This window comes from Ixodes scapularis, unplaced genomic scaffold, assembly GCF_016920785.2.
Source record: "Ixodes scapularis isolate PalLabHiFi unplaced genomic scaffold, ASM1692078v2 PGA_scaffold7__128_contigs__length_106722199, whole genome shotgun sequence".
Taxonomy (NCBI): Eukaryota; Metazoa; Arthropoda; class Arachnida; order Ixodida; family Ixodidae; genus Ixodes; species Ixodes scapularis.
In genome coordinates, this window is record NW_024609882.1 from 38,875,652 (window position 1) to 38,899,819 (window position 24,168).

At 44.4% G+C, this 24,168-nt stretch overlaps 1 protein-coding gene and 1 pseudogene across 1 annotated transcript; both read left to right on the forward strand.

The window, feature by feature from the left end:
- The first annotated feature begins 583 nt into the window (after nt 1-583).
- On the forward strand, nt 584-11,286 carry LOC121833335 (annotated as a pseudogene).
- A 3,156-nt stretch (nt 11,287-14,442) lies between these two features.
- On the forward strand, nt 14,443-21,395 carry LOC8029812 (alpha-tocopherol transfer protein-like). The gene is made up of 5 exons (XM_029992472.4): nt 14,443-14,582; nt 15,280-15,531; nt 16,503-16,696; nt 18,525-18,635; nt 21,052-21,395. Exons 1-5 carry the CDS (start codon nt 14,477-14,479, stop codon nt 21,223-21,225), a joined length of 837 nt encoding a protein of 278 aa, XP_029848332.2. The 5' UTR covers nt 14,443-14,476; the 3' UTR covers nt 21,226-21,395.
- The last annotated feature ends 2,773 nt before the right edge of the window (nt 21,396-24,168 follow it).

The following is a 24,168-nucleotide window of genomic DNA, read 5'->3' on the forward strand; positions in this document are numbered from 1 at the left end:
GTGTGTGCCCCCTATACAAAGAAGAGCGGGACGAACTAAGACAAACCTACCCCGCCCTCGGATGCCCAAGTGACACCCTGGAAGCGCTGATTAGGCCCACAGCAACAGCTGCCAAGGCGGAAAGAATGCTAACAGCGCTAGCCAAATTCTTGAGTCGCACGCGGCTATGCGACATAATATAGCAACACTACTGACGTTCCAGGATGGTCTAACCGCCTAGGAAGATGGACATAGAACCTCACTTCCGAGTGCTGGTCGCCATACGCAGTGACAGTCCGGCTTTTCCTCCGCCTAGCCGAACAATTGCATTGCAGCCCATGATACGCCTGATCCATACACGACAACTATGACGACACTATAACTGTCACACTCTCTCTTTTATTTTCTTCATTTCTTCCCTTCTTTTATCCTTTTCTTCCCCTCCCCCTCCCCCCTCATCGGTGACCTACGGGCCTGCATGGTCGCGCAACCCATCGTTGTTTTCTACAAAATAAGTAAAGTAAAGCTCAACAACAATGTCGTACCTTATTTCACATACTTTTATCTGCAGGACAGCGAGGGGAGAAAGTCAAAAGTCTGAAGCATGGTGAAACTTTCTCCCGACTTGCAAATTATGGCGGAGCGAGAACTTGGCGAAACACAGCAGGTCAATAAAGAGGCTGTTGCGCAACTCCGAAAACTCCTTGCAGGTACGTCCGGACTGTGTAATTCTAAAAATCACCTACTGAATGAAACTGTTACGTCTTGAAAAACGGTATAACGGCTCCACTTGGTGGGAAACGAGCGTAATCCGCATGCAGAGGGTGCAGTATGCTGCAACCTAAGAACCTAAGAACGCGCAATGCGGAACCTGCCGAGGTACGTCTGGGCTTTGGCTGGAGTATTATTTTTATGGTGGACAATTTTAAACAGGAAAGGTGCTGATACGCACTCCTTCCTTCCTGCGGCTTCAGGAAAACTTTTTGCTTCCCACTGAACTTTTTCTCAAATCCAGGAATAACGAAACCTTCAGGGTCCGCCGTCGCAGCGGGGAACCCAGATCGATGGTGGAAGCTTATATTAACCAGAGGAGAGCATTCTATGCGGTCTCCTACTAAGTAGGTGCGGTAATAAATAAAGATGTCTTCGCTGGTTCGACTGTAAAGATTATATAAACAAACACTTATAAAACATATAATTTTTTTCTCATACAGCAATTACAGAGGAGCCGGACTTGTACTGCCAAACGAACGAAGAGTTCCTGGTAAAATTTTCGCGGTCCCGCAAATTCCGCGTACAGGATACATTCAAGATTATTCGAAACTAGTTTCAAGCCAGGACTGAGCACAAGGACACGTTTGAGGACCCTCTACCCTCTCATGTCAAGATCGATGAAGTGTTCCGCGATAACAAGCTCATCATCATTCTCAAAGGCTACGACCCACATGGAAAAGGAATAGCCATCTTGAAGCTCGGTAAGAAAATTCTGTTAATTATTATGCGCGTTAAAAATGAGAAAGCTTGGAATGAAACGCTGCATTCCATCCACTACGGCGCCATAACATCGGATCAGCCATAAAGCTTGGATGACATACTCGCTTCTGATTGTTACCGAGCGCGTTGTGATTAGTTGCGTGATTGCTTAAGACTACAAAACACACTCGCGCCATCTCTCGGGAAGTTCCATTTCGCATGTATTTCAAACTTATTTCTAAAAAATAAGTTTTAAATAAGTTTCGCATGTATTTCAATATGGGTTTGAAAAAATCAGACTATATGTTATGAGTGATCATTTTTCATACACAGTAAGTATATTTGATTCCGTAAACGCAGCGAAATCCTCGAGTCAACATAGTTATACATAGTTCAAGGCTACCATAATAATCGCCAACGTAACAATGTTGTTTTTTTGTTTTTTTTGTAGTGTGGGTTATTCTTGTAAGCAATGACGGGGGAGCACAATGCTCTTAATTAGACTCAAACTCAAAAGTGTGAACCAGTTTTTCACTGGCATCCTTCTGCCTGTTTCGACCATGTTTTCAGGAGCTTGGAATCCAAGCATATGCACTCTGGAGGAGTTCTTCAGGGCAGCCATCGTAACCGGCGAATACTTCCTGTTGAACGAGAGATTTCAAATCGCCGGCGTGGTGGCTGTTGTAGACGGGGACGGACTGTCCCTCGCTCACTTCTGTTACTATACGCCGCTTGAAATGAGGGAGCTCGTCAAACTCGTCCAGGTAAGCCCCTGTCGTATCTTCAGTTCATTTAGAGGACCTACCGTGAGCGGGCCACACTTACACGGAAGGATTGTTCGCATCGACTAAGGACGTGGTCCCGCTGCTTATACATGATCATACAAAAGACGATCTGAAGACAGTGTGTCAGGCGTACTTTTTCCTTGCCTTGTGTGACTGTCCTCTCCCATTGGTCGAACAAAAACTGCCTGCAAAAATGTTCGAAGCAGGCATACGTATATAGCAAACACGCTCGGAATATGCTTTAGGCGTCTTCACCGATAATTCTGCCATCATGTCTGCGGAGGAACACATAAACAGTCAGAGAGAGATAGAGTTATAAATCTAAGGTAGGTCTTGCATTGGCCAGAATAATCGTTGCACGGCCGTCCCAAGGGTCGTTGCGTCTTAAATGAACTTTCTGCTTCTTTTATGAAACCATACTACCCGACCTTGTGAGGCCATACCCCGATAAGTCGTCTTCGTTGAAAACTTCCGCCAGGTGTGGGAAAAAAACCCAGACCTCTCCAAGACTGGCGAACCGCTCTAGCAAATTAGCTAACCAGGAGCTAGCTGTCAGTACAGAAAACGAATGTTAACATTTTCTACCACTCTTGATCGCGGCTGCTAAAAGGCTGAGATTAGACGTTAAATTATTATCATCACTGAACGCCTGGGAATCCTTAGAGCGATCTGGGAATCTGTAGGCCAGCGCTTTGACTTGATCGTTGCCTTCGAGGCGGCTCTGAAGCTAAATAAAGTCGCATAAGTGCAATATAGAGTACAGATGATGAATTTGTTCTGTGACAACATAGAAAAAAAATGTTAGAAATAAAAACATAACAAAAGAACCAATATCGAAAACCTTCCAGAACAGTCGCGGCATATATCAAGGTGAACAATTAGCGTTGCTACAAGTATTGAGGTATTTGACGACCAGAAACCTAAAAAAAAGTGTTACAACTCCTCTAATTTCCGAGTTCGTTTCTTTTTTTCATCCGCATTAACGTGTTATATTTGTTAAAAATACAAAATTTTCCCAGAGTTCAGCAACTATGCCCAGTCTCATCATAAGTAAAATCGCAATCAAAGATATGAAGACAGAAATAACGCGAACACACGCACAAAGACGTAATGTCACGAGGTATGTACGACATTTGCTTTAGCCGATGATCGCACAAATCCCCCCCCCCCCCCCCCACGCCCCCAGAAAACGAACTGCATGACCGTGCAATCTTGGCTCTACTTGATTGGATTCATCTGCCTGTAGTGTTGGCTGCGCCCTGATCAAAGGTAAAACAGAGTCTATATTCACATCATAGGGTCAAACCCACGGAAGGCATCCGGCACGCCCCAGCAGAAAACCAGCGTGTTAATTTATTTACCAACTTGGAGATCTGAGATTTGTTGTCGTGCAACCGAAATCTTGCTTGCAGGGTCCCTTTTCAGTAAGAGGATACCGTCAGGTAGTGGGCACCTCCGGACGGGGTTAAATCTCTCTAAATAGAGATTGGTGCGACTCCAAATTGATTCGCACCATTCCAACAAGCCGTAGTGTGTTTGCGAAAATAATTTCTGCAATTTATAAAGAAATAAACAATTGAATTGGCAAACGTTGTGGAACTGCAACCGCCGGAATCCCTTTCATGGCGTCAATTTCATTTGGGCATACCGATCCACATTGAAACGCGCGCCAAAGCAGCTCTGGTCCACTCGCAGACACGCGCTTGTTGTTTTTACATTTCTGGCTCGCTTACTTCGGACACCCAGGTACCTGACATCCACACATCTGGTGACATTACTGTCTCTCACGTGGTGTTCCAAGCGGCACATGGCGACAAATCCAAATTAAGCTGCTATTGAACACGTGTCGCCATCTGTATTTGATATTAGAAAACGGCAACTTGCCGTAATCGAACGGAGAAACTTTCTGATTTACTACTGTACCTCGCGTGTAATCTATCTATATGCCATTTTTGACAAATGTAACATCAAAAGATGCCTCATAATTTAATGTTTCGTCAGTTGACGTGATTCCGTTTTTACAGCAGAAAAAAAAAAAAAAAACACTATTCTAAACTTTTCTTTTTATTAAAAATGTACATTTTCTGTGCAGATATTTGCTTACTTTTTTAATTCACTATATCTAACAGGCCATTTACATACATTATCGTGGACATTGGGACGTTATAAGTCAAGAAAAATGTTGTTCAATAGAAGAAACTGTGGTCTACTAAAAGTTAAATAATGAAATAATACCTAAAATTCAACGTATTATTGAGACATTAAATTAAATAACACAAAAGTGGTATTTAATTTAACATTAACCTTATGCGTGTAGAATACAAAGGAAGTTATAAACCCAGAAAAATGAAGGAAAACGGCATACATGGTTAGGTTGCACCTTAAAGAAGAAAGACCAGCGCGGGACAAAGATTCGACACAAGTACTGCGTCAATGTTTAGGCTGAGACTCGGGCTGAATCAGTGAGGAGTTTCAGCCGAACGCTGACTCGCCCTGCGTGTTCAATCAGAGCCCCGTGCTCGCCTTTTTCCGTGACGTAGAAAACACACCACTACCACCTCCTGGCTCGACCGTCTTAGATCAGTTCAATTAAAGCACAGCCGATGATGAAAGTTTTGGCTACATGGGCAAGCAAAGCAGTTCTCAAACTTAACTCCATTGCTGCAATATTGTTTACGTCCCTGTGGTGCACGAGAGCAGCCCCGCATGCACACATGTCAAATGCACCTTGTTAGCAAAACTTAGAAGTCAATGATGAGCAAATGTTGGCTTCTTTGTTTTTTATTATCTCCCTATACTCTATTCACCTTCCTTACTTTCGAGAGTCATCAATTGATCCCGAAAGAACGTTTACGTAAGCATGTGAATAATAGAGTTTTAGTATAGAGTTTCAGCATCGCATATGCGCAAATGCAAGCCCTGTGGGTTTGCGTTAGCGTTTCATGCTTGACGCTGAGCATGCGCGTATAGTCGCCACGCACCAATCCAAGACCGCAATTCTAGGCTCCGCGCACGCGCAGTGGAGAACACGCAACGCTAACACAAACCCACAGCGCTAGCTTTAACTCGTATAGGGCATTACTAAAACTCGCTATTATAATATTCGTGACGAGCGTGTGCGCTTAAGTGCACATCTGGTGGAAAGAATAAAACAGAAAGTATACTGAAGACAGGCGGACTAATTCGTTCACTGAGCACGGACACAAAGAATGTGCACGCATACCCTCCTGAATTTAGTTCACTTCCTGTTTCATTAGTACCACAAGATGTGTACACAAGTGGTATCGGGGGATATGCTTAGACGGTTCTAGGAGCTCAACTTGCCGCGTCGACATAAAAAAAAAAACGATGCTTTTTGTTATATAGTGAAGTAAAGCATTAAAAGTACAATGAAATGAATTTTGAGTTGGAATCAATGAGTTTATAAAGGAATTTTAATCGCATATCGTTTAGTTGGCCGACACTAGAGCACGAGGGTAGAAAGCCTAGGACGCACATTTTGGTACGAAGCTTGTAAAATATAGCAGTTTATTTTTTTAGCTTGCATCTGCAGTGCCCAAGCACGTCAGCCGGCTGACGAACCCAGCACATTAAAGCCCCGTTCACACTCTTGCGACCTCTTAGAACTGGGTGCTTGAGACCTCTTACAACGAGTGAGGGTGGGTGCAACTCAAAACCTGGAGAGTGTTCGCAATTTGATGGCGGCGCGGCGCCTGAGGGAGAGGATTTGGAAAGGATATGCGTCAATGTTGCCTGCACGAGAGCAGAAGGGCCGCTGTTTTGCAACTCAGCTGCTCTACGCACCTTTCCTCCTCTCGCGTCTCATGACAAGCAATTAGAAAGCAGGGTTGCCAGACAAGCAGCAACGTCCAAAATGGCGGAATTTACCATTTTTCGCGTTAAACAAATACTTATCAGAACAAAACTGGTGGCTATGGAAAAGTAATAATTTATACCTTGCGTAAATTATTCAAGCACATCAATGGGTTCTTATGACCTGAGTTAGGAAATAAAACGACCCTTTGCCCCATAGACTCCCAGCAAAATACAGCAATTAAATGGAGTCCATATCCCGTGATCACCGATCTAGCAGTTACACTATGGTGTACTCGAATAGTTGCCCCCCCCCCCCCCCCTCACTTACGCCTCCCTGGCAACGAGAGGACACACTGGCGCCATCTATTGGGTAGCAGTGTAAACTTGGCGGTCCGGCATATTCTTTATTTCTCTCGCGCATTATTCTTTCTTTCTTGGCTCGAAAAACCTTTGTCAACGTTATAAACGATCCTTCCTTAAAGGCATTACGCACATTTGACCTCGGAAATCCCACAAAACCTTCGCTCTTGTGAAATGCAGTTCCGGGGTAACCGCATAGATGGCGCCAGAATACCAGTGTGTTCTTTCGTCCTAAAAAAATATTTAAGAGGTTTCAACAGGTCTCGTCTTTCTCGGTCGTACTCGGTTGCAAGAGTGTGAACGGGCCTTTATTGGACGCAAGTGCTGCGTCACTCGTACTTGTGCGCTCGTCAATAGTTAATCCTTTGACGAATATTTTGATACGCTTTCCTGGATATGGGCTTAAGCTGAGCAAGTTGGCTCATTGCTTGTGAATTTTCACAAGATATGAAAGTTGCTCGGTTGCAAGAGTGTGTTTTTCATGTTCAGCTGGCCCCATTCAAAAGCTTTCCTGGACAATGAGTAAATAAAACGATGTTTTTTTTTTATCAAAAAGAGAGAGAAGGGGGTGCGCAATCATTGGCCTCTATCATCAATTATGGGAGAGAAAAGGGTTGGGTGAGGGAGCTAAATGCATTGACTAAGCCCGGCCGACTTAATGTAGTCGACCAGAGAGTCTATCCTAGACAATGCGCGCCATGACGGCCCTCATAACCACTTCCGAATCATCACTTATCATCACTTGTCATTTGCAAGTGAATACAAGTGCCATCACGTCGCTCATTGTCCAGGATAGACTTGCTGGTCGAATGCATCAAGTCGACCGGTCTCATGCACGGTGTGCTTAAAAAGCACAATGGAAACTCGCAGTCAACGCATCCGGAGCATCGTCCCGGCGTGCGGTCGTGTATCACAACTGCGAGATGCACGTTGAAGACCCCAGGCTAGCGGTTGTACTGCACTGGCTAAATCACTCATCTACAGCTGGGAGACTCGTCGCCCGTTGAGGCAGACCAAGTTCTAGGCTGTATAAACATACACACAACCCAATTTTTTTTTTCAACGCATTCGTTGCTAAACTACCTCATAACCACGTGGTTTCTAATTTCGCTTCTGAGTCGAGGACTAGAGCCAAAGAGGAAGAAGTTGAACAACCATTCCATTGTCCCTTTAAGAACCTATTGTTATTTGGTGTGCATTACACACACAAAAGTTATTAAAAAATAAAGAAGAAGAAAGAGAAGGCGGACAGAAACGATGTACGCTCACTTCTGTTGCTATCATTCCAGGACTGCTACCGTTGCGGGTCAGGGGAATCTACATCATCAATCATCCGCCCGTATTTGAACTTTTCTACAAGGTTGCGAAACTTTTTATGAACAGAAAGCTGGTGAAAAGGGTGAGTTTGTTTATACAGCACGCATTTATTTCTTCCAAAAGTTTATGACGGATGCAAAGTGCTGTACAGCACGTTGCATCCATCATACTCTGTACAGTAGAAGTGTGGTGCCTGGATCTGAGCGCGTCTCGTACTGACGTGTTTGCCATGTCTTTAGAAGTGATCTCTCGATTTCCGCCGGGCGACGTCATGAAAGCTTCACGCTGTGGCCTGCCACAATCCTGGCCGTAGCACAGCAGCGTATGTGAGTGTGCAATATGCCAATTCTGCTATAGTCGGTATGCACGCACAGTCCACATGAACCATAACAGACGCGAGACCTCGCGACGACGGCAACGTTTGCATTCATTTACCAGCTTGCCAGTGCTTATATACGACCAACAGCCAGGATCGCGACATCCGGCATCATGACATGTTGCCTTTTGTGAAACAATTTGTTGCTATTTTGAGGTGAGTTTGGATGCACGGGCGGGTAAAGACGGCAAGAACACCAATCGAATACAGGTTCCGGGCACCGTAATAAAAACAACACAGTCCAATAGCCAGAAGACGTCTGGGTCAGCTTGTCATCAGCAGCGTCTCTGAAAATACTGTTTGAAAGAAAGCATTGCGAAAGATAGAAGCCTACAAGCACCCCGAGACGCTATTTAAGTGCAACACAGTTAGGGTGCTGGTTTTGGCAGCGCTTGTTTTCACTTTCTTAGCTAAGACACAACTTGTAGCAACCCAGTCAGGATGTGTAATAATGTTTACGCGTCAACTTCCTCCACAGTGCGCAAATTACCACTTTACTGTAATTATCAGGATCTAAACGAAGAGAAAGTCTTCGAAAAAGTGCGCCTTTGGGGCATCGAAACGCAGGGTGGCCGCTCCAGTCAATAAGCAAAATAGAGAACGCGCAAAAAAACGCTCGATGATGAGGCAGAATAGCGGGCGCCTCATTTGCTGCGGGATCGAGGGGAAACAAAAGCAAGTGGGCGCATCATGAAGGTAAACAAACGCACGAGACACGCTAAGAGCAGAAAAACTTAAACGATGTGCAGATGCATATTGAACACGTTTTCTGCACCCCTATATGATCATACCCACACTTCATCTGTTGGACGCTGATTACTTGACCACAATACTGACTCAACATTAAAACAAAAAAATGAAAGACGTTTACCATCCCCTGTAACGCCGAATTAGAGCGCAGCTCTTGAGGAGGAGGAGGGAAGGGTACGGAGGGGAGGGGGTGGAAAGTCCCCCACTACTAACATCGGTGTAGATTGACGTGTGCCTAACGCAAGTGGCAGAAAATGCACATCTTTGGTGAGAGAATCGAGTGTAAATTTGGCGGGGATTTTGCGGGGCAATTTTTTCCCCTAAAATTAGCGGGGATTTTTTTCACTGCAAATGTGTGCAACTGTAAAAGAAACAAAAAAAAAAACACAGAAGTACAAACAACTCAGATACGAAGCCTATGCCCAAAAACATACAACTTGATCTTTTGCAAGAAACAAAGAAAAGAAAGAATAAAACACTGAGGGAAAAGAAATAAAAACACCAACGCTCTTTGATTTTTGTACATCTACATCTTTTATCTTTGATCTTTTGTACATCATGATTACGTGGTCTTATTATAGTACATACACATGTATTTTCTCAGGTTCTTATCGTTGATCCGCACTCTTTCTTTCCTATTAATATGACCCTGAGCTTGGAGAATGCCCTCTCAACACTAACACTGGACACTAGCAGGCTGAGGATATGAAGCGCTGCCTCAGTCAAAATGGGCCAATCAACCAAATGTGACCGTCAAACGACGTTGTTTGACGGTCACAAATACGTTGTTTTGAGGCACAACACAAGATCCGCAGCTGGCATCAAGTTAGTCTTCCTTACGAGTTTGAAAACACGCTCGTACATGTCGAAGTCATGGGGCATTTCGGACGTCACGTTCCGATCGATGATGCGCACATTAAACCAAAACGTTTGTTTGGTTGTTTATTGTTTGTTTATTTTATTTTTGACACAATTGTCAAGAGGGTTGGGACAAAAGGCGTATACAATTACCTGACTGGGTCCCAACCCCTGTAACAACACTCAACAGCAGGGCACAAATCGAGATAGAGAAATAAAATGAAAAGCCATCTCGGCAGCACAAGTCAAAAAAGAAATTATTTTAGCCAGCTAAACTCTCTTCAGCTTAAAAAACACTGATTAATAACACAACTCACTAGGCATGTACACAAGCAACATTAAAATATTCCCTCAGGTATTTTTTTAAATGAAACATGAAATCGATTTTCTAGGCCGTCTCATACACGCAATAATGTTCGTTTAGAATATCTGCAATCTGGTGGGATAATTTTTGAGTACCATAATTAGTTCTCATTTTTGGTTTTGGAAACTGCTGGTGCCTCAGGTTGTAATTTGTTTGCTTGGGTAGGTATGTCTCGTGAACGATCTTAGGATCAATGTTAATTTGTGTGTGAATTGAAATCGCCGCCTTTAGACAAAAAAAGGTTATCTACCGTAAGTATTTTATGTTTATTGAAACTACAGGAAGTTGATTGAAACCGGGGCAAATTATCGAATAGCCGAACCGCACGTTTTTGTAATTCGTTGCTAGTGTTTGTAACGTTGTGATGGCATCCGTGTATCCCATGCATACGGACACGTTTCGATAGACAGTGTCGTTCCACTTTTTCGTCACGGCTCTGCGGTACGACTGGAAGGTAAAAAGTAACCTTTTTCGGTTAAAACTGAAGTTTAGAAAATGGATTCGACGTTTTTTTTATCGGTTAAAATCGGTTAAAATCGGAAATGCCGAACCTAAAAACTGACCTTTTTCGGTTAAAACTAAATTTCCGAAAATGGATTCGGCGTACTTTTATCGGTTTTTACCGGTTTAAACAAAGAACTCCGAACCCTAGCCATACGCTCCTTTCGCTGGGAAGCCGAGCGTTTGGAAAGGACGGAGAGGAGCTATGCGTGTCACGAATCTCGGAGGCCATACTCGGATCCCGAACGCTAGACGTCAAACAAAAACAACATCGCTACTATTCTTGGCACGCGCTTGTCTGTCGAGCGACACGGGACACCGCCAACTACCCTCAACAACCTCCTCGCAAGCACGTAAACATCGGAGCCGTCCATTACTTATCACCGAGGGAGGGAAGGATACCTTCACTTGCATGGAACTTGGCGTCCTTCGACACTAAACGTAATCTGTCGGCGGTAGCAGCTGTTGGTGGGACTACATGTCTGACCGTTGAGCAGTCAAGGGCTGACTTTTCCTAGATGCGTTCTAACTTCAACATAATAACGTTGCTTCGACCGTTCCCGGTTAGGCTTTTCGTGGCACCAGAACACTGCGCGATAAGTTGGTGGCAGAGGTGTCGTCGAGGATCGCAGTGGAGTGATTCACCGCGCTACGCTTGGCTGGAAATATTTACAAGATCGACCTGTGTGCCGCGCTTCGAGACTTCGAGAAAGGTAATACCCCCAGATAATTCAACACTGGATGTATTTTTTAACTATGCCTGGTGTTTCTGCAAGGTCTAGCGTCTCTGAAATTGTCAAAGAGTTAAACGAACGGGTCTTAAACTTCACGCTTAAGGTTTTTTTTAAACCGATAACTTTGAATGGGAACTCTCGACGGATATTCGTTGCTAGTGTTTGTCTTACCGCATGGCGTCACAATGTCACGTGTCGTTATTACGTGATTGCACAGTGTAACATGGCGTGAAGTCGCATTTTTCCCGCCAACTGTAATGACATTAAACGTCAAATCGCAACTTCGTTGCATTTGACGGAATGTCTTAGTCAGTCGATTTTCGTCTATACCAGCACATTTTTCAAACTGGTAAGTTTTTTTGTTTGTTTTTTAAGCAGTTTTTTACGCATTAAAGTGTACGCGATGATACTTTCATATCAATCGTCTCAACGCTCCCGTGTCAAACAAGAAAAATGTGTCTGTCTTTCAGCGAGTGAACTTTATGTCGTTTTGCCGAATCGTGTGACAACTCGTCGCGTCATTCACTCTAAATCACACTTGCCATCGAGTAAGCTTGGGTTTACTCACTTCACTTCATCTGGTAGGCTGAGTGTGTAGCTTCGAGAGCAGTGTTACGAGATTATAAAAGGATGCAATAGAAAGCAGAAACGCTCCGTAAACATTGCTTTTACTTGAGTATTATTAGACTGTTTATAAACTTGTTCCATCTCCACCGACAGAAAGTAATATATCACAGAATATAGGCACATGACTATATGTGCAGTATGTTCACATTATTTGTTTATAACACAAATTATACAACCAAATAAATAAAACAAAACAAAATGAGGCAGCGTGTCCTTAGGCTCGCGACACGTTGAGCGCTGTCGACTAGGAATTTAACAAATGCGGTACGACTCCGAAAATGGGGTTTTTAACGAAGCAGTAGTGACACAAGCCTACACGGCAGTACAAGCGCTTATTCAGATGAGAATTGGAAGGAGAGGGACTAATTTGGGAACTTTAACCCGGTTAGTTACTTCAGAAGGAAGTAGAGAGGGCACTGATGACAGGAAATAGGATGAAAGAAGGGAAGGTGTGAAGGCTGTCACGTTGGAAAAGCGTGTATCAAACCCAGTTTTATTTGAAGTATGTCCCCGCAGATCTTCACACAGCGCCCCAGTATACATGGCTTGTACTGACGGAACATCAGACGCTACTGCAGCGGCCATTGCAGTGGCGAAGCACATATTTAAGGTTCCGTGTTTTCGGATAAATCCAAAAAGCTCCGAAAAACAAACGACGGTAAAATATTGGTCAATTCGGATTCATCCGATAAACTGCAGATTTTGATGTACGAATGCCCCCGCCTCCTCTCCGCAAAAAAGAAAAAAAAAACCTAAATAAAGAAGGTATTTTACAATTAAGCTTGATCAGCGCACAGGGTCAATGGTCCCGGCAAAATGCCACTACAGTTATCTTTCAAATCTCGGAACATTGACAAAAGGGATCTTACCGCTTATCTCGTCAAGGTCGAGGACGACATGTCATTGCACTTTCGGGTCACGAGAAAACCTTCTGTATTGGATTCCAGTTTCGGCCATGCTATCTGTTTTTTTCAAAGGAAGCAGAGGTTGAGTTTTGTAAGAGTGACAGCTGTGAACCATAGAGATTGCATAAAATTGGGAAGAGGGGCAGTTGAAACTTCTCTATTACATCCTTTACCACTCCACCTCACGCGGCCGCGGGGTCGCATAGAATAGGATGAGATGAATACGTCCTTCACAGCGACTACCTCGAGGAGTTTATTTTTAAAGTATCGATGTTTATCGAAGTCACAGATGTGTGCGACTTTTGCCGTGGGACAAATTAGTACTGCCAATGGCAATAGCACCAACACCAAATCCAGCTGATAAAATATTAATTGATATAAGCGCGTTTCATTTTTTTAAATTTGTTTATCTGGCATATATATACAAAAAATAAGCTTCGAATTTCAGAGATTTGGTAAATAAACAAAAATAAACTCCTATAAACTTCGAATTTTCGGGGGTAAATAAACTCCGAGAAACACTCGCCGAATTTGACGAAAAAAAAACTCCGAAAACACGGAATTCTCTACATATAGCATACCATTCATTAGGTTTCCCTTCATTAGAATAAGTAGGAATGACCAACAACATGATTCGATAGCGTCACGTCCGAGCGCTGCGTAGTTTTGTAGTCGGATGACGCAGTGGATCGTGATTACGACGGAAAATAAAGATAAACGCACCTCAAGAAAGAAGAAAACGTTCGGTGTGTTAAAAAAAGAGCCGACGCACCCCCAGTCAGTAGCTGTACACTTTCGCAGAATGAGTTCATGTTTAGACCAAAACACGCAGTCTGAGTTGGGACATTAAGCAATGCAAGGGTGACGTTTTGCATTGCTTAATGTCACAAATCAAACGGCGTTTTTTGGTCTAAACATATGTTTCCGCATCGTCATTCGCTGAGCTGCCTCCGTAAGTTGCGGTGATTGGCTCTCCGAGTGGTGTGCGTGAAAGTAGACACACAAACTTTTTTTAGAGTGTTTTTGCTTGCAACAGTCGTATTGAGCTCCTTCCCCTTGCTATACTTCGTTTCAGCTCCGGCCCGAGCGCGGCCGATGTTATGAGCCGAAGGACCAATAAAAAAGCGCAACAAGCCCAGCGTCATGGCGTGCTCCCTGCTCTTGATAAGACTAGCCGACGGTGGAGCGCGCACAGAGAGACGGCGAATACCGGCTGGTCCTATCAACTGCAGAGAGCACGCCATGACGTTGTGCCTCTTTCGCTGTTTGATTGGCCCTTCGGCTCATAACATCGGCCACGCTCGGACCGAAGCTGAAACAAAGTATAGGCGCATTGCGAAGACTGCGGCACATCGAGTTAGCGTCTCGTCAAACGACCTGCACATGCGCGCGATCAAAAAATATGAACGGAAAATGTACTTTACTCATCCGCGACCCGTGCGATAAAGGGTGGATGACGGCACGCTTCTTTTTCTATCACGAGCATACGCATCCGCTTAGATGTGACAACCGGAATTCTTAAGGGAGGAGTGGAGAGCTGAATTTAAGGGAGTGCTACCATATTTTGTACCCTATTTCACGTATTTTATATTTGCAGAACAACGAGGGAAAGAAAGTTAGAGGTCTGAAGCATGGCGGAACTTTCTCCCGACTTGCAACTTATAGCGGAACGAGAACTTGGTGAAACACAACAGGTCAAGAAAGAGGCTGTTGCACGGCTGCGAACACTTCTTGCAGGTACGTCCGCACTGTATAATTATAAAAATCACCTACTGAATGAAGCTGCTACGGCTTGTTAAACGGTATAACGGTGGTTTTCACTACTTGGTGGGCAACGAGCGTAATGCGCACGCTGAGGCTACAGTAAGCTGCAACTTGAGAATCCAAGAAAGCGGAACGCGCCGCGGTACGTCTGGGTTTCGGATGAAGCAATATTTTTATGGTGGCCAATTTTAAACAGGAAAGACGCTGATACGCACTCCTTCCTTCCTGCGACTTTCGGAAAACTTTTTGCTTCCCACTGGGGATTCGGGAAACTACGGGCATGTAAACTTCCTTACAACATAGTTTTGATAACGTTATTTAACACTTCTACTTGAGGTACTTCCCGAACAGTATGAGCTACAACAGCCCCCGTGCCGCCTTGGTGTACCTAGCCGTTTTCTCAAAAATTCGTTCATACTAGGGCAAGAACTCAGAGTTTAGATTTCATTTCTTTAACTATTTCTCAAAACCAGAAATAACGAAGCCTTCAGGGGCCGCAGCTGCAGCAGAGAACCCAGATCGATGGTGGAAGCTTATAATAACGAGGGGAGAACGTTCTCCTATTAAGTAGGTCCGGTAATAAATAATAACGTCTTCACTGGTTCGACTGTACTCATGAGATAAACGAACACTTATAAAACATGTGCTTTCTTTCATATGGCAATCACAGAGGAGCCGGACTTGAACTGCCAAACGGACGAAGAGTTTCTGGTAAAATTTTTGAGGTCCCGCAAATATCGCGTGCAGGATACATTCAAGATTATTCGAAACTACTATCAAGCCAGGACTGAGTACAAGGAAATGTTTGAGGACCTTCTACCCTCTCGCATCAAGTTCGATGAAGTGCTTCGCAAAAACAAGCTTGTCACCATTCTCAAAGAGTGCGACCCACATGGAAGAAGGATAATCATCTTTAAGTTCGGTAAGAAAACTGTGTTATTTGTTATCGTAGTGAAAGAAAACAAAAAAAAACTCGACCCAAAGAACGAAAAAAAAAAGGTGACAAACACAACACCGTCTCTAATAAGTATGTCCTTGCTTGTGATGCACCCGGAGAGACGGTTATTTGTTTGTATCTAGCATTCAATGTCACTGTGTTCGCCGATGTAATGTTAGGCCTCTTCGGAGCTTGGGCCTGGTCCACTTGACTGTGGGTTTGACGGTTGTTGGTGTCGGCGGTGTGGGTGGGCTAGCCCTCTATAAATATGATTATGTCGAAATAAAATTTGCAGCTGTGTTTAGAGACGGTGTTGTGTTTTTCCCCCTTTTCTCGTTCCTTGTCTAGAGGTTTTTTTTGTTTTTTTCCACTGTGATCGTTTACCAACTTGCCTGCGTAGTAACTCTCATTTTATTACTTATTATGCGCGTTAAAATGAGAAAGCTTGGGCTGAAACACGCTGAATGCAATCCACTGCAGCAGCATGGCATCGGACCAGCCATAAAGCTTGGATGACACACTCGCGTGTGGGTGTGTCCGAGCGCATTGTGATGCCTGGCGTGATTGCTTACGACGACAAAACACACTCCCGCCATCTTTCGGGATGCCCTGAAAGACTTCCCCTTTCACATGTATTTAGAACTTTTATGCTCATGCTTCTTTCACTATGGTTTTGAAAAAAATATGACTATATGTCATGAGCGATCATTTTTCATAAACGATAAGTATATCTGATTCCGTAAACGCTGCGAAATCCTCGAGTCCACATAGTTATGCGTAGCTCTAGGCTACCATTAAGGGCGCCAGCGTGCCAGTGTTTTTTGTTTGTTTTTGTTTTTGTTTTAGTGTGTTCTATCGTCATGAGCAATCACAAGGGAGCACAATTAGATTCAGTCTTAAGAGTGTAAACCAGCCCTTCACAGGCATCCAACTGCCTGTTTCGACCATGTTTTCAGGAGCTTGGAATCCCAGCATATGCACTCTGGACGAGTTCTTCAGGGCATCCATCGTGACCGTCGAATATTTTCTGTTGGAAGAGAGATTTCAAATCGCCGGCGTGGTGGTTGTGGTAGACGAGGACGAATTGTCGCTCGCTCACTTCCGTTCCTATACGCCGTTTGTAATCAGGAAGTTCATCAAGCTCGTCCAGGTAGGCAACTGTCGTTTCTTCATTCATATAGGACCTACCATGAGCGGGCTACACTTAGACGGAAGGATTTTTCACATCGACTTAAGACGTGGTCCCACTGCTTGTACTTGATCATACAAAAGACGGTCTGAAAACAGTGTGTCAGGCATACTTTTTCCTTGCTTTGTGAGACGGTCCTCTCACATTGGCCGAGCAAAAACTGACAGCAAACATGTGCGAAGCAGGCACATGTATGTAGCAAACACGCTCGGAATACGCTTCAGGTGTCTTCACCGATAATTCTGCCATCATGTCTGCGGCGAACACAGTGTGGTCTTGTATAGTGTGCAATCGGTGCGACTATGGCTTAAGGTGCAACCCGACCTTTGTTTAGTGTGATTCAGAACCAACAGATGGCGATGGGATCGCCTTCCAGACCCGTGCATGAAAGCAATAAGTCGTGTATGGTGGCGCTTCGTTACAGTGTGGTATTTGTATTTCTACTGAAATCGACATCCATGGGGGCCGTTCACTTTTTTCTCAATGCGCACACTTTCTGTGGAACGCGGCCCGGCTGTGCCGGTTCTTTTTCAAAGGGAGCAGTTGGCTACGCGATGATCTCGCGTCCACGGCAAATTGGGTCAGAACAAAACACGAAAATCGTACTGAGCTAACGGCGATCGAGGTACATGCACAACAAATAGAAGAGACGCGTAAAGAAAGTTAGATTGGAGGTGCGCATTTATGAACTTGGGGATATCGGATGCCAATTATTATTTAAACGTGTACAGATTCGTGTGGCAGGTCGGCCGTTCTGTCGTGTGGGTGTTTGGCGCTGTAGAGATTTCCAGAAAAGCGTGATGACGCAATATATGTGGGTTTAAGGAATTCTAGCTTGAGGAATTGAATACCTCTAGAAGTAAAAACAAAGAAACAATTTTCTTTTGATCAGGTGCCTCATTTTAAGTCACTACCATTCTTATTTTGACCGTCAGACTTGAAAACACAAAAAAAGGAGTTTCAACTTCTATTGATATTCAGTTTCGCATACACGAAGTAGGACTGCCACAAAAGTCTTATGCTTACAACATAAAAGGAGTAATGCCAAAAGGAGTAATGCCAATGTTAAAGAATTACTCACATCATTAAATTATCAATATTACTTTTATCATTAAGTGCAGGGGCAGTTACAATGACTGCAGGCTATCAATATTTCTTTTTTATGGGCAGCTATCAGAGGGTTTAAGCAATGTAGCAATATTAATTTGGTTGTTTTTGCCGATCAATTTGTGATTTATAAAATAAAAAGAGAGAGAAGACGGTGCGCAATCATTGGCATTTGTCAGCGATTACGGGAGAGAAAAGGGTTGGCGGAGGGAACTAAATGCGTTGAATAAGCCCGGCCAAATAGATGTAGTCGACCAGAGAGTCTATCCTGGACAATGAGCGCCGTGAAGGTACTTATAACCACTTCCGATTCATCACTTATCATCACTTGCCATTCGAAAGTGAAAACAGGTGCCGCCACGTCCCTCATTGTTGAGGATAGACGCAATGGTCGACTACATCTATCTGGCCGGGCTTATCCACGGTGTGCTTAAACAGCACAGTGGAAGCTCGGACTCAACACATTCGTTGCTCAACTACGTCATGCCCACATGGTTTCTAATGTCGCTTCTGAGTTGAGGATTAAAGCTGAAGAGAAAGAAGCTGAACAACTATTCTATTGTCCGTGCCAATTATTAGTAGGTGTAGAAAACACGCACAAAAGTTATAAAAAAAAATAAAAATAATAAAACAGATGGCGGACAGAAACGGTGTACGCTCACTGCTGTTGCCATCATTCCAGGACTGCTACCCGGTGCGGATCCGGGGAATCTACATCATCAATCATCCGCCCATATTTGAAGTTTTCTACAACATTGCAAAAATATTCATGAACAGAAAACTCGTGAAAAGGGTAAGTTTGTTTACGCGGCCCGCATTGCTTCCAATGGTTGATGATGGATGCAAAGTGCTGTTGCAATAGAAGACTCTGTACAGTGGAAGTGTTGTGTCAGGATCCGAGCGCGTCTCGTGTTTACCGTGCCCTCTGAAGTGACTTCTCGATTTCCGCCTGGCGACCTCATGAAAGTATCAACGCTATGGCCTGCCACAATCCTGGCCGTCGCACAGCGGCAGAAGTGAACGTGCAAGATTCTTATTCCGCTATAATTCGGCCTGCATTCAAACAGTCAACACAAACCATAACAAAACGAGGGTTGAGACCTCGCGACGACAGCGACCTTTGCATAAATTCGCCCTTTTGCCACTGTTTCTACGACCAACCGCCAGGATCGCGAAATCCGGCATCATGACACTTCGGCCCCCGTGACGCAGTTTGTTGCCAATTCGGAATCACTTTCGTTACATTGTAGGGTCAAGATGGTAAAAACACCATTGGAAGACAGGGTCAAGGCACCTTATTAAACGCGACGCAGCCCTGGAGCCGCAAGACGTCTGGGTCACTCAACTTATCGCCAGCATCATTTAAGCAAATACTGAAAACAAGCGCTGCGAAAGAATGGGCGTGCAAGCACCCCGAGACGCTACTTAAGTGCCACTCAGCTTCTGCGCTGATTTTGGCAGCGCTTGTTTTCACTTTGTTAGCTAAAACACAACTTCTAGCAGCCCAACAAGAATGTGTAATGTTTACGCTCTAACTTCCTCGCAGTGAGCGAATTAACACTTTACTGTAATTATCAAATTGCTGTTGGGTCGAGAGGAAACCAAAGCAAGTGGACGCATCTGGAAAGTAAAAAACGCACGACACGCTCAAAAAGCAGAACTTACACGTGTACAGCTTTCTGAAATATTGAACATGTTGTCTGCCCATGTCGCTCATATCCAAAGCTGATCTGTTAGACGCTGATTAGTTTACCACAACACCGATTGAACATTCAAACAACAAAAATTAAGACTGGAAATTCGAAACGCGGAGCTGCCTTCGAGTAATTTCGTTGGGAGCCAGAATGACAAGATGACTAGTGGTTATGGGCGTGTGTGAGATCTCCCTAATTTGCTGCAGGCTGACATGAGTCAATTGAATCCCACATTACCCACACGAGTCAATTGAACCGTTGATTATTTGACGGAACCGCATAAATCGGTTCCTTAACACATCCTACTAAGTTTTGTAAAAAGGTGTCCGAAGACCACGTGTTTCTAAAATATTGTTGCATTATGTGCACCAATTTTTTTTTTTAAAAAGATGAACTTACTTGTGTAAATGTTAAAAGAAAGATACTGGTTTCGCCACTTGTGGTGTTCGTCTGCTAACAAACATTGTGGGATTGACGAAAGGGCCGAGAGATGCAGGCGAATAAGAGCGCGGGAGCAGGCACTGATCTTTGATAGCAGACGATGTGAATGATTTTGTTACTGTACATATAAAAGCCACCGTACACACACAAGCAAAAAAAAAAAAACGAAAGATTTCTCGAAGTATTTTGGCTATATGTCAACACCAGCCGCCACCTCTCAACTGTTTAGCTACCTAGACGGCTTCCATCTGCAGACGGCCGTCGTAGGTAGCCATTTCACGCTCTTTATACCTTTTACTCGGCTCAGCTAAATTCTCCAAATTTCTGAGAATAAAATGCACCATTTTCGGCCACCATAATTTGATAGAGAACCATTTTAGAAGGTCTTTTGAAATCGCCAATAACCCATGGTCAAATCGCAGTAGTTCGTTTGTTCAAGATTGAATATTTTGTTTTGCCACTCCGCCATTCATGATCCATGTGCAATTAGCCCTTTTCAAAAGTCACGCTCCAGCGCCTGTCCTCCATTGCTTGCTGGATACTCTGAACAGGTATTGGATACGAAGCCTACGTCAGCCTTCGGCGAGGACTCGGATCCAATCACGCGCTTTGTGAGCAAGCGATGGCGTCTGCCAATGTTGCATGATGGACTTTTGAGAACGGTCTATTTGTTAGAGGTATTTGGAAAAGGTCGAGATCTACCCGATCTCACAACGTTTGTACTACTGCGAATAACGTGAGCCAAAAACAACATTCTATGATGCTTCGGCTTTTCTGCCAGTTCAGACTTGACATGGACCATGAAGCCTTAATCTTTGACCTCTCTGACAATTTGAGATATAAAGAAGCTTGTGGCAACGGTAGGCCCAACAAACGTCCAGATCAGTTGTTTCAGCTGATATTGTCCGGGGGTGTAGAGTGAAACATTATTTGATTATATTATGCTTCCCCGCTGGAAGGTCACTCGCCAAAGTCACGTACTTGTGGCTGGGCCTCCCACAACGGCAGGTAGGACACATTAGAGGGCGTCTTTAATTTTCAGCAGTGAGAAACTACACGTTTACTTTTTCGCAGGTGCGCTTCATCGGACGTCGGTACGAGGAGCTTCATAAGCTCATTCCTGCAAAACAGCTTCCTGAAAACTACGGGGGTTCGATGAGCAGCTACGACTACGACGGGTTTGAAAAAGAACTTCAAAGCAAGCAGGAGTTTTTCACGCAGCTAAGTCAGTACGGCTACAAGAAATGACCGAGTAAAGAAAACAACCCACTCGGGCAATGTGAACTCGTGAGAAGGTACCAAAAACAGCCGAGAAACTAAGATATGAACTGGTACGACCACTAACTATTCATATCGTAAATTTGCTGTGGAAGTAAAAGAACACGCGTGTCGACTTAAAGTCGCACTTCAAAATTTGACCACTTCTGGCCTCGTCAGTTTTGTCCAATAGAGTTCCAGCTGAAAAACGAGTGAAAACAAGACAAATCGAATGAAAGCGAAAATCGGGCTGCTATAGGATTCCGCTGGGACCCTATAAACAAAATTAAAATCAATAGCTGGGCTAGTTGTTTAAACATCATATGTGTAGGGTTCTTCGTTTTCGGGTAAAACCCGATATAACCCGATTTTCGCATCCCGAACAGTTTTTATGAAAATCGGTTTAAATCCGATTTCTCCGCGAATACCGGTCTTGAAATCAGATGAGTTTATGGAAAATAAGAACAATTCTTGATCCGTTTCAGAACTGCTTCCTCGGTCACCCTTTTGATGGTAACAAATTTCTTCGATTTGCGTTACCTCTGCATATATTCGCTTCAAATTGAGTCAGAAGGCGGCATTATACTGTTAGATAGAGCACCACTTCTATATCATATACTTTGTTGACTTTCGTGCAAATAACACATTAAAGGTATTTGCCCTTTATAACTAAGACCCGAGAAAACCCGATTTTCCAATGCCTTCAGAAAGACCCGATTTCTCCCCGATTATCAACCTGAAAAATAGCGCCCGATTTTTACCCCCCGATTTTCGAAAAATTAAAACCCGAAAACGAAGAACCTTACAACATCTGTGCAATAGCGAAAGAAGACAAGAACGCGAAAGGGATAGCACACACGCTTCTCACAACTGGTCCTTTATAGTATGGTCCTTACGGAAATTGGCTAGTCTTCCTTCCACTAGCCGTCGGCGACTGCTGCGGAATGAAAGAGCGTGGCGGCACTGCAAGCAACCGGCGTGCCAAAATTTGCCAGTTACGAAGCTAAACAAAAAGTAATAATCTGGAGAAATTGCAGCAAACACAAGCAAATAAGCACTTCGGAGATAAATTATTCACACCTCCTGACCTTCAGAAGCCTTAGGTGTTCTTGTAATAGTAATTGGTCGTTAGTTTTTTTATACAGCGGCAGGTTAGTCCGCCAGAAACATGGCGACATTGTGACCTACTGTAGATGAGAAATATAGCGAGTGCTGTACAACTGCTAGCTTGGGGTCTGTAACGTGAATCACGCAATAGTGATACACTGAAGCACGCCGGTACGATGCTCATCCAGATAGAAGCGGGCAGGGGGTGGCGTTTGAACCTAGGATCTCTGGATTCTGCATTTCTTGCACAAAGGCCTCTCCGGAAAGTGCGCGGCCGCACGCATGGCCCCCGAGATTATTCTCGCGCTGACTGTGATCCTCAGGCCATTGCATTCCCCTGGTAGGACTGTCACTGCGAGGCGCTTGGTGGCGCTCGCAACCAAACCAAACATAGAAAAAAAAATAGTCGCGAATTATCATTATCACCATCATCATTATCGTCGGTCTAAAGAACTTCGGAGCAGCCCGAAATGTGCGGGGGGATTGGTGGCCGACTGGGCTAGCGCACATCAGCTCGGAGCACGTTTAGCAAAAGTTCGCGCTGCAGAGCCCAGGTATCCTGGGCTCATTCCTCACCCCTGCCCGTTTCGATCTGGATGAGCATCGTACCGGCGTGCGGTCGGGTATCAGTACTGCCTGGTGCACGTTAAAGATCCCAAGCTAGCGGTTGTACCGCACTGGCTAAATTCCTCATCTACAGCTGAGATGCCAGACGCAAACTGAGGCAGACTAACTTCCGGCTGTATAAACATACACACAACAATTTTAATTGTGCTCCCCGCCTCTCGTCGCAAGGAGTGGGGATCGTTGGCCGAGTGGGCTAGCGCACACCAGCTCGCATCACGTGGAGCGAATACCCGCGATGCACAACCTAGACATCCTAGGTTCAATCCATACCCCAGCCCCTTTCGATCTGGATAAGCACTGTATACCAGTGTGCGGTCGTGTATCACTGCTGTGTGGTGCTCGTTAAAGACCCCAGGCTAGCGGTTGTACCGCGTTGGCTATATTCCTCATCTACAGATGAGAGACAAGTCGCCCGTTGAGGTAGACTAAGTTCAGGCTGTATAAACATACATACACCTCTCGCCATAAAACACAGACCTTTGGGAAGGAACAAGTTGAACGAAATTTGAAGCTTCATATTTTCGAAGCGCAAAAGGTGTCGAAAAATTGCCTACGATGTTGTTTTTAAACAGAGTGCGCATCTAATCAATTCAGTAAATAAACGGGAAGGCGAGTCAATCAAAATCGAGAAGGCGAGTCAAAGTATAGATTCGCACGAAATAGTGATGTATAAATAGACCGACACGCGGCGCGGATCTATTTACCAACACGGCCGGAAGGCCGCGCATGCACAGAAGCTATGTGGGCAAAAGCGGTCAGGCTCTCCGTATTTTCGCCATTGTGTTGTGTGGCGTGCGCTAGTTGTTGACGTTGTAGATACACTTCTAGTTTTATTTGCGCGTCGTATTTCCTGCCAAAGTATGCTGCACGTTATGCGGCTTATACCCGACTATTTCAGCTCGCAACCCGAGCCTGAACGACAGCGGTATCAAGACGAATTCTGCGTGGACGGCGTTGCCTTCGACGACCCGTACGCCGTAAACAAGGCCTGCTGGAGTTGCGACACGAAGTTGCTGCAACCGACGTCGATGGCTCGCGTCGTCATTCATTTAGTTTTTTTTTTCGCCAAGCCAGCTCACAACCAACACACAGTGCAGACGTACGATCGTTAGATGTATTTTGTATTTTCCTGATTGCCATATTTAGTTCGATAGAGAAAATTTTTCTTCTTTTTTTATCTATTCCATCATATGGCAACAT

Coding starts and splice junctions, on each gene's coding strand:
- LOC8029812 (XM_029992472.4), top strand. CDS start 14,477: ATGGCGGAACTTTCTCCCGACTTGCAACTTATAGCGGAACGAGAACTT. Junction 14,583..15,279: donor GCTGCGAACACTTCTTGCAG/GTACGTCCGCAC, acceptor TGGCAATCACAG/AGGAGCCGGACTTGAACTGC. Junction 15,532..16,502: donor GATAATCATCTTTAAGTTCG/GTAAGAAAACTG, acceptor CCATGTTTTCAG/GAGCTTGGAATCCCAGCATA.